This window comes from Dromiciops gliroides, chromosome 4 (genome assembly GCF_019393635.1).
Source record: "Dromiciops gliroides isolate mDroGli1 chromosome 4, mDroGli1.pri, whole genome shotgun sequence".
NCBI lineage: Eukaryota > Metazoa > Chordata > Mammalia > Microbiotheria > Microbiotheriidae > Dromiciops > Dromiciops gliroides.
In genome coordinates, this window is record NC_057864.1 from 480,705,481 (window position 1) to 480,716,505 (window position 11,025).

General features: G+C 44.9%; 1 protein-coding gene across 5 annotated transcripts; it reads right to left on the reverse strand.

Annotated features, from left to right (window-relative positions):
- Positions 1-1,445: 1,445 nt before the first annotated feature.
- On the reverse strand, positions 1,446-10,006 carry IFT22 (intraflagellar transport 22). Of its 5 annotated transcripts, none has more exons than XM_043999318.1 (6): positions 9,853-9,971; positions 9,473-9,497; positions 8,362-8,438; positions 8,154-8,243; positions 6,988-7,190; positions 1,446-2,518 (listed from the first exon to the last, which is right to left on the reverse strand). In XM_043999318.1, exons 5-6 carry the CDS (start codon positions 7,163-7,165, stop codon positions 2,370-2,372), a joined length of 327 nt encoding a protein of 108 aa, XP_043855253.1. In that variant the 5' UTR covers positions 7,166-7,190; positions 8,154-8,243; positions 8,362-8,438; positions 9,473-9,497; positions 9,853-9,971; the 3' UTR covers positions 1,446-2,369. The 5 variants fall into 5 exon arrangements, with proteins under 5 accessions (XP_043855253.1, XP_043855254.1, XP_043855251.1 ...); XM_043999319.1 differs by having other exon boundaries at positions 9,386-9,497; positions 9,853-9,870; XM_043999316.1 differs by lacking the exon at positions 9,473-9,497 and having other exon boundaries at positions 9,853-10,006.
- Between the last annotated feature and the right edge of the window lie 1,019 nt (positions 10,007-11,025).

Genomic DNA, 11,025 nt, shown 5'->3' on the forward strand with positions numbered 1-11,025 from the left:
ATCATTGTATTACTGAGAATTGCTAAGTCATTCACAGCTGATCATCTTACAATCTTGCTGTTATTTTATACACAGCACATTTCACTTTGCATTAGTTCATGTGAGTTTTCCCAGGTTTTTCTGAGAGCATCCTGCTCATCATTTCTTATATAGCACAACAGTATTCCATTATAATCACATACCACAATTTGTTTGGCCATTCACTAACTGATGGCTATCCCCTCAGTTTTCAATTCTTTGCCACCAGAAAAGAGCATCTGTAACTATTTTTGTACATATACTTTCGTTTCTTATCTCTTTTTGGATACAGACCTAGTAGTGGTATTGCTAGGTCAAAGGGCATAGTTCCAAGTTGCTCTCCAGAATGGCTGAATCAGTTCACAACTTCATCAAAGGTGCATTAATGTCTCATTTTTCCCATATCCCCTGACACCAACTTCTGTCTTGTGAGAAAACTTTAGTCAATTCTGGGAATTGGGAGAAAACTTTATTGCATTGTTTGAACTTATCCCTGCATGGCTAAAAAGGAGCATCAGGGTCAAATTTCTGAGTAATTCCAAGTAAAGAAGTTTGCACTTAAAGGAACAGAAAATGTGGAAGTACTGAAGGAAGGCTTTTGAGCAGAGGGGTTACAAAGAACAATTAAGCTAGAAGCAGGAGCTTATGATCCTATGTCATCATCTGGACAGGAGGGGATTTAGAGACAAGGAAGACAGAGAAGAAATTATTTCAACAGTCAAGTTCCACAAGCAAAGGGACTGTATTTATTTTATCTTTGGAGTGGAAATATTCAGAATAGACACTCAAAAGTGGGGTTTGAATAAATGAATTCAGAGGATGATGAGGACTTGAACTGGAACATGGCAGAAGAAATGGAGAGAATGGCAGAGCTACAGGAGAAGCAATATGTTCCATCCCATGTTCTGGTGGCTGTGATATGACAGAACCAAAAATATGCAGCGAAGGATGACTTAGGGAGATCTTGGGGGAAAAGCTGAGGTAATGGCACTGTCAGGGAGACAGAATGTGGGTCTAAAACTAAGGAGGGAGTTAAAGATATAGCTGGTGATGGAGATGTGCTCTATCTCAAGCTAATTTAAAGAATAAAATATACGCCTGTCACATAGAAGGAACTTAATATTTGATTGACTGAATTCACATTTGTCAATAACAATGAACAAAGTGGGATGTATGTATGTATGTACATTCTCATCCGAGCCTCACAAACACCCCGTGATGTGTTACTATTATTATCCTCATTTTATAGATAAGGAAACTGAGGCTAAGAGGTAAAGTTACTCCTCTTTTCTATTTTTACCTCAAAATACATATATAGGAAATATATAAAATGTATATGCGTGTTTATATGTATTTATATATTTATACATACACATACACACACACAAATACACACTGAGTTATAATTTGTTTTTTTAAGGACAATGAGGCTTAAGTCACTTGCCCAGGGTCACACAGCTAGTGTGTGTCAAGCATCTGAGGCCAGATTTGAACGCAGGTCCTCCTGAATCCAGGGCCGGTGCTTTATCTACTGAGTCACCTACCTGCCTCCAAATTATAGTTCCAGGCTTATAGCTATTGATAATTTATTTCTGACTGGTTACATATGACAAAGTCTAAGACAATTATAAAGGCAATAGGGAGAAAAATTTAAATCCATCTAAAAACATGAAAATAAACTTGTTTATTCGATGAATTGAAGCCACATGCCTTTATAACTCTTGAATATAAATTCTTGAGCATTTTTTACAAATGAGGTGATATGAAAACAGAACATAGCTTTTATCTGAATGTACAAGTTTGATAAGGATGGAATTGCCCTGATGTTTATTAAAATCTATTTATATAAACTGGCCCGTAAGCCCCCAATCAGTTTAGCATAGTTTTCCTAACAGTATGGAATGCCATATAAAAATAAATATCTCGTTACACTTATGATTGAGAAAACAACACATTTGATTATTACACACCAACAGTGACCATGCTGAGGAACGGATCGATCTCTGGGCATTAGCATGAACATTTTCAGAAGACAGAAAACTAAACAAACAAAACAGAGCCTGGTTTACAGGTCTCTGATGACACTGGAGGCAGGCAAATTCACCAGTGGGGTTCTTGAAACCAAAAAGCACAGTGGGTATGCAGAGAATCACAGGCCAAAAAGTACCTCCCCCTAGCAGAGGAAGCACGTGCTCTCAGCAGATCTTGTTTGATCACAGAAAAAAGATCGGTGCCTGGAAGAGATTTCAGACCCAATCTGGGCAAGAGGCAGATTTCAGATGTGCCCAAGATGAGGTGAGTACTTCAAAGTTGCAAAAAGAATCTCATGGGAGTGATAGATAGTTACAAAGTTAGGTGATGATCGACATCTCTTCCCTGTCTCTGCTCTCGGACACTGAACTGACTATGCTCTTCAAGTACTTGATGAATTCCATCCGGATCTCCTCTGGTTCCTCCTCCAGATTGGAGTGGATCAGCTTCAGTTTGTTCAGAGGTGCGGCTATAAAATGAAACAGGAAAGTAAATTAAGTGCAGAGCTTCAAAGCAATTTTTGTAAATAAGGACAGACATATGTTGATCATTTATTAAAGCTGAGCACCTCCCGTGTGCCAGGTGCTATGTGAGGTGCTCAGTACCCTCTAAGTTACACTCTAATGGGGAAGACAACAAGGACACATATGAGTACATGCAGGACAAATTTAAAAAGCGAGGCTACAAATAAGCACAAGGTGGTAGAGGAGGGAGGGCAGTAACATGGGGGAATGTGGTGTTTGGGCCGTGTCTCCAAAGAAACCAGGGATCTTGAACTGAGGTGAGATGGGAGTGCATTCCAAGCATGAGGCACAGCCAGTGCAAAAGCTCAGCAACAGGATAGAGAGCAAGAGTGAGAGTGAGTGCGAGGACCACATGTGTGAGGAGTGGAGGAATCAGAATGGAAATGGAGGCCGAGGCCGGGCTGTGAAGGTTTTGGGTTTTTTTGTTTATTTTTTAGTGAGGCAATTGGGGTTAAGTGACTTGCCCAGGGTCACACAGCTAGTAAGTGTTAAGTGTCTGAGGCTGGATTTGAACTCAGGTGCTCCTGACTCCAGGGCCAGTGCTCTATCCACTTCGCCACCTAGTTGTACCTGTGAAGGGCTTTTAAAAGCCAAAAGGGCACCTTATGTTTCATACTGACAAGTGAGTGGTGTACTCAGAGGTGTACTCGAGGACCCTCCCTTTGGCAGCTGAGGGAAGAGGGATCAGAGCAGGGTGCAGTTTGGAGCAGGTGGTGCCTGCCTGGGTGAGGCAAGAAGACGGATCCCGTATGTAGATGTTGAAATGGTAACATCTGGGGCCTGATGTGATCCATGGAGGGAGAGAACAAAGAGGCCTGGATAACGAGAAGGGATGAGCCTGGGAGGCCTAGAGAGAAATGAGGAAACGTGGAAGAGGATGGGGTTGGAGGAAAGCTAAGGAGTTCTGCTTTAAATGTGCTGAATTGGAGACTTCTCTGGGACATCCAGTCTGAAATGTTTAAGAGGCAGTTGGTGATTTGGGTCTGAAGCTGGCTCAGGGCAGAGATCAGTGAGTTCTCTATCTACCTGCTAAAATCCTATCTGTTTCTGGTTCCCCTGATACACCCCCCCCACTCCCCTTTCTAGTTAACGAAGTTTATGAGTAACAATAGTAGGAACTGTCACTTACAGACCGTCTCATAAGTTAAGACACCATAATGTTACCTGCAAACAGTCTCAATAATTAGGGAAGCACAGGAACCACTGGAAACTGTCTCTTACATGAACCAAAGCCATATTCTGACTAACTACTGGTGGTCCATGAGCCTCCGAAAAGCGCCAAACCTCCTCGGTAAGACAGCAGAACACCAGCAAACACCAGCAAACATGATGCTAATGAACCAACCTGAGGGTGTGGATGTGAATATGCCAATGAATGAACCCCAAGGTGGTACAGATAAGAGTTAGTTTCTCGGGGCGGCTAGGTGGCGCAGTGGATAAAGCACCGGCCCTGGAATCAGGAGTATCTGAGTTCAAATCCGGTCTCCGACACTTAACACTTACTAGCTGTATGACCCTGGGCAAGTCACTTAACCCCAATTGCCTCACTAAAAAAAAAAAAAAAAAGAAGAGTTAGTTTCTCTGCTACCAGATCCCTATACAAATGAGTCCCTAAACTCCTGCCCTGCCCCCCAGCACTACTCCATCTGCTGAGGGTCCATGCTGCCCAAGTTCCACGGTTGGGTAAGTGACTCTGTGCCTTTCCCCCTCCCCATTCTTTTCCTCATCTCGGCCTGCCTCCCTCTCCCTCCTAATCCCTCCACTCCCCTGCTACTTACCTCACCCCCCCATTCACCTCTGTATTCTCTGTACTTATTAAAGTGTGATTGAAGCATTACTCCCCACTTGCCGCCACTGTGGCCTCTCCTGCTGAGTATTCAATGAATTGGATGTGTCTATCTCCCACCGGACTCACAGGGATCCCCCTTGTCCCTTCCTTTAGTCACAATGAATAATTCTATCAATTAACTGACGATTCATCTGCCTAGATAGAATAACTAAATCCATAGGAGCTGAGGTTGTCGCCAAGAGATTATATAAAGAAGGACCCAGGGGGCAGCTAGGTGACGCAGTGGATAGAGCACCAGCCCTGGAGTCAGGAGGACCTGAGTTCAAATCCGGCCTCAGACACTTAACACTTACTAGCTGTGTGACCCTGGGCAAGTCACTTAACCCCAATTGCCTCATTCCCCCCCCTTCCCCCCAAAAAGGACCCAGGACAGAGCCTTGGTAACACCCACAATTAATGTGACTGCTATGGTCAATGAGCCTACAAAGGAGACCAAGAAAAGGTGTTCGGAGGGGCAGAAAGAGACTTGGGAAGGAACAGTGCCATGGAAGCTCCAAGAAAAGACAGTGGTCAGCAGTGACAAATACAGTGACCATCAGTATTAGCCTGGCAGAGCAGCTAGAAAGTTGGCCTTGAAACTGGAAGGACATGGGAGCAAGCTGCACCTCTGACCCCTACTGGCTGTGTGACCTTGGACAAATCACTCAGCCTCTCAGTGTTCTGAGCACCTCTCTGAAGCAGACAAGATGAAGGACCCACATTAGAACTCCAAGTTCCCTAGATAAGTGAAATCACAGCTCTGGTCCCTATTTTTGCTCCTTAAATTGAACAGGAAGCTATAATCAGACATGGTGATTTAGAGAAATTCTGAAAAACAGGAAACAGTGTAACCATTTGTGGCTCGGTCCCCTATGTGGCACTTAAAGAACCAATCCCTAGAGTTTTCTAACATTCCAAAGTGAAATGGTATTTGAGGCCTATTTACGAGGACCCTTGGCTTCACACCCCCACCTCCAGCCCCCTATCTGGTGGTAATAAAGACCTTAGCAACTATAGATACCATTCCCTTTAATGTAGGATAAAACCAAAATCCCTTAAAATATGTTGTGTGCCAGGCACATAGTAGGTACATAATAATTGTTTACTGACTAATTTTCAGTTTATTTTGATTAGATGATTCAGGCATTTACAATGAGCAATTTTGGTCGTTCAATCCTTTTTCAGTCATGTCTGACTCTCTGTGACCCCATTTGGGGTTTTCCTGGCAAAGATACTAGAATGGTTTGCCATTTCTTTCTCCAGCTCATTTTGCAAAAGAGGTAACTGAGGCAAACAGGGTTAAGTGACTTGCCCAGGGTCACACAGCTAGGAAGTGTTTCAGGATGGATTTGAACTCACGAAGATGAGTCTTCCTGATTCTAAGCCCAGTGCTAGCTCTATGCACTATGGCACCCCCTAGTGTCCAAAGGACAATAGATAAAAACAATTACGCTAATTTCCCAAACGATTACCATACAGTAGCACCTTGGTAATACCTATGTCACATGGCTGACTAGGTTTTTTCCTTGAGATAAATTACTTTTAAAATAAACTTTAAAAAATGTTAATTAGCTTTGCTGACTTTCCCACATTGAAGGTAGAAGATTGAAAGGAAATGCTTAATTCTATTACTTATCTGAGACCAATGAACAAAAGTTCATTAAATGTACTTGAGAAAGCATGAAAAGACAAAACTTTGTAATCAGAATGGAACCTGAAGAGACATTTTCATTTCACAGTTCAGGAAACAGGTCCAGAGATTCACCTGACTTGCCTAAAGTTATACCTAATTACATTAGTATAGTAATTAAATGTTCCTAATTTTAGGGTTCTTCCCCCCCTTTTTACGTCTGTTACGCAGTGTGCTTTAGTGGGGAGCACCAGGAAGATGGGTGCTCCTGTCCTGCCTCTTAGATATGCGGGCTGTGTGACCTGGGCAAGCCACTTCATTTGTCTGTGTTCCAGGCGAGAGAGAGAGAGAGAGAGAGAGAGAGAGAGAGAGAGAGAGAGAGAGAGAGAGAGAGAGAGAGAGAGAGAGCGTGCGTGCTTGCATTTGCTGACTTGGATTTCTTTAAACCTTTTATCTCTGTTGCTATCTGTTTGTAATATGTCCAATTCTTTAGGTAAATTGATACACTGGCATGTATAACAAGACACTACCTTGCATAATTCCCTGTATATAGGAGGTACTTGATCATTGTTGAGGATACTGCCATTTTTTTTTTAGTACTTATGTATTATCTATCACTGTGACCACTGACATGCTGTTAATCTCTCTGGACCTCAGTTTTCTCATCTATGTAATGGGTTGGATGAAGAGGTCCTTAAATGTTATGATAGATATTATGTTGATTATATTCAAATGACAGATTTTTAAACAGACAGCAAAGCAACTGTGATCAGTGAAGAAGCCTGCTAGCAAAAACCACACTACAAGAATCAGATCCAGGCCAGTCTGACAAACATTCAAGTGTTTAACATTTAAGGCACTGTGAGAAGCTCTGGAAAAAAAAAAAGGGGGCTGCTGAGAAAACACACAAAAATAACTAAAAATCTATTTAAAATGAGCATTTTGGGTTTCCTTACCCAAAGACAAGTTGCTCTTGTCCCCTCCAGAGCCTGGCTTGTGGTGTGCAATTAAGAGACACTGATTGTCTTGTAACAGCTGCTGCTGCACGAAGCAAGAATGCCACATTTCAATCTCCTTCAGGTGGCTGGGGATATCGGCATTGAAGATGATCACCACTCCATGAGAGTCCTTCATGAGGGCGGGCCAGCATGATTCAAACCTCCAGAGAAGGAAAAGAGCCCTGTCAGCATGGGGGTCTTCCTGGGGAGGGGTGTGTATTGTAATGTGTTGTTTGTATTGTAAGGTCTAAAATTCTAGCTGTAATGTCTAAAATCTAATGAGAGGTTGCCTTAAATTAGAAATGTATAGCACCAATCTTTGGGCATTAAGTATTTATTAAAGTATATTAGGGGTTAGTAAAGAGAAATGTGGATAAAGAATGAGATCTGCCTGCTTTTCCTATTCTGCCTGCCCCTGCCGCCAAGCCAAAGTCTGGAAACCAAAAGACCCTCGCTTCTCCCAGAAGCCCCCTCTGAAGCAGGAAACAGGGCTGTCCACAAACACAGCTCCAAGCTAATTGTCTGATAGCACTCATTGACAGGACCCACAGGCAGCAGACATCACTTCCTGACGCCAATCTGACCTTTGAAACCTCACGCTTTCTCCTCATGTCGGAGCTTCCCTGCAATATCTTTCTCAGCAGGTTGGTAGCACTCTGATTCTCACAGTGGTAATCCAGTAGTGATGAATATATTTGATCTTGGCCCACAAAGGTCAAGAAGAGATATTTACTGGCTTAAGAGCACAAACTGCATTTAGAGAAGGCCATTTATATGAGCATCTATTTAAATACACACATATGCAAGGGCAGTTAGGTGGCACAGTGAGTAGAGCACTGGGCTTGGAATCAGGAAGTCTATCTATCAAATTCAGCCTGACCCAGGGCAAGCCATATAACCCTCTCTGCCTCATTGGTAAAATGAGCTAGAGAAGGAAATGGTAAACTAGTACAGTATCTTTGCCAAGAAAACCCCAAAATGGGTCACAAAGGATTGGACGTGAATGGAACACAGACACACACTCTCTCTCTCTCTCTCTCTCTCTCTCTCTCTCTCTCTCTCTCTCTCTCTCTCTCCTCTGTCCCTCCTCCTCTTTCATCCCAAGAAAGCTGGCAAACACTTACTTTGTATCTCCTCCACAATCCCACAGCTCAAACTCACACCCGGTCCCTTTGTTGTTGCTAGTTACTTGGGGGTTCTCAAATTCCAGGATCCTAAAAACACAAATGTGTTTGGGAGAGATGATGGGTCTGGTGGCCACCCCAACATGACACCACAACAGGTGGTAAGGAGAGGGTTCAGAACACAGAACGGTCATGGCTCAGAACTCACCTCACCCCTTGAGTTGGGTTGTACTCGGTGATGTCAGAGGATTCTGTCAAAAAGTTAGCCAGGACAGTTTTGCCACTCTGTGTAGGATGATAGATAGCATTTTGATTTTGTTTCATTAGGGTTTGGGTTCACAGAATCACACGTACTCTAAAAGAGATCCCCATTGCAACCCATACCACTTCACTTGGCCTCAGTTTTGTCATCAGTAAAATGATTGGACTAGTTGGCTTCTGAGGTTCCATCCGTGATCCCACCACTCCATGGTCTCTAAGTTTCCTCCCAATTCCCAGAATCACTGCCCTTCAGTAGAAAAATCTGAGGCTCTAGTCATAGGATTCTGATTCTGCGACCTGTGCCATCTGGGAAAAGTTACTGTCTGCTCCTTTATAAAATAAGAGTTGAAGAGGCAGGGAGAGGACATTGGATTCCATCATCAAGAGGAAACTGGGGTCATACAAAGCACATGAGTCTGAGTCTTAGCTGTGTTTTGTTTTACTTGTGTAACTTTGGGCAAGGCATTATTTCACTTCTCTGGGGTTGTTTCCCCATTTGTCAAATAGGGAGGTCAGCTGAGATGACCTCTAAGAATCCTTCTGGCATGAGATCTGTAATCTTATGATTTTTATCAAGTGACTTCATCTCCTTGGCGCCCAAGTTTCCTCATTTGCAAAATGAGGGGCTAATCATCTAAGACAGGGATTCTTCACCTTTTGTGGGTATTGGACCCCTTTGGAAGTCAAGTGATGTCTGTGGACCCTTTTTAGAATAATGTTTTTGAATTTATAAAAAAACCCCATAGGATTACCAAGGAAATTACTTCTATTGAAATATGGTTATTAAAAGATGTATTTCAAAAAGGTCACAACCCAGGTTAAGACTCCTTGTTCTAAGGGCACTTCCAGCTACATCTCTTTGGGCCTCAGTTTCTCCTAGATGCCCCAATAGAATGTAAACTCCCTGAGCCCATTTCTCTGTATTTTCCTTCCTTGGTACAGTGCTTAGCACCAGAGGAAGGGCTTAATACTTGTTGATTGACTGATCGGAGTGAGAGCTTTGAGCTGGATGCTGTCTGAGGTCTCTTCCAGCCCCACAGTCTCTGCGAGCCCCTCACCCTCTTCACGCCTCAATGTCCACGTCTGTCAAATGAGAGGATGAGATTACAAGGTTCCTAAGGCCCTTCCAACTCTGGGTCTGAGATCCTACGTCACTTCCCCTCCCCGGGCCCCAGGTTCCCCATCTGTCTGTTCCCCACCCCCCACCCCAGCCCAGGAGCCTCCTTGCAGCCCCTCCCTGGCCTTGGTGCAGATCCCTCCCCTCCCAACATAACCCGGCGGAGTTGCCCCCAGGTAGGACGGAGGGACCCGAGCTGGGCTCCACCCTCCGCCCCCGGTTCCACCCGTTCCCCAAAGGGAGCCAATGAGGCTTAGGGAGGGTGGGGAGGCCTCCACAGCCCGCGGGCAGCCCCCTCTCCCCCACCACCGCCGCGCCCACCTCACAAGGCCCCACGAACAGGATCTTGGCCTTGAGCATGGCGCCGGCCCTGTTCGGCAGGGCATCTCCTGCCGCCCCGCCCGGGCCCCAGCCCACAGGCGCCGTCGTTGCCAGGACTCCGGGATCCGCGGGAGGCGTGGCCAAGAAGAAGGTCCTCGATGATTCGTTACCCCTCCGTTTCCAAGGGGATGGGGGCGGGGCAGAGGGCGCGCGCTCGCCGCGCAGCCGCAGATTCTCAGAGAACGGACGCGGCCGCCGTGGTGGCGGTTTAACGGTTTGCGGGAACTGTCTGCCGGCCTCGTGAGTGCGGAGGAGGAGGCCCCGCCGGTCATCTTGGAGTCTCCTTCCCCGCCCCCCCAGGCCTTCACCTGCGCTCGCACTCAGCCGCGAGCTGGAGGAGGCCCAACGCCTCCCCCAGTACACCCCCACCCCCACCCCCTCTCCTTCCCATTTGACAGGCGGGGAAACTGAGGCCTAGAGAGAAGAAGTGACGTGGCCGGGATGTCAGAAAATTTGCTTCAAGTCCCCATTTCACACGCGTGTGATCTTGGTTTTGTCATTTAACCCTTCGGAGTCTATTTACTTACCTCCGAGATGGGAACAAAGCTCGCGATAAACGGGCTGTTGTGTCTTCGAAGTTGTTCTGTTTTCGCGCATCTCTATCATCATCGTCCTTCCTCTACTTTGATTGACACCTGTCTGAATCATCTCCTAATTAATGTCATGGTTCTAGTCTCTGGATCCCACGGTCATCTAGCCTTTGCTGAAAGACTTTGGACCGGGAGGGGTGAGATCAGATCTCTTGTTAGGCAAATTATCTAAAGTCTCCAGGAAGAGAGGAGAGTAATTAGATTTAATTCACAGGCTCATCCCTTAAAGCCTTGCTGCTAGTAAGATTTCTGCTTGAGACTCTTACACAGAAGATAATGAAGAGTTCTGACGGCTGTAGGACTTGCCAGGAATCTGCTAACTGCTAAACAAAACCTACGAAATGAATCGTTTTTGAGAAAAAGTAGAAAGTTCTAAATGGAAATACTCTGGAGTTATTATCCCAAGTCCCCCTTTCATGGACAAGTTGGGAACCCAGAGCATGGCTACTCTATCTTCAGTTTATAAGGGCAATCCATGAGGAGCTGAGGGTTTGTTTCTTTCTTTTTCTAATACTATTATTGC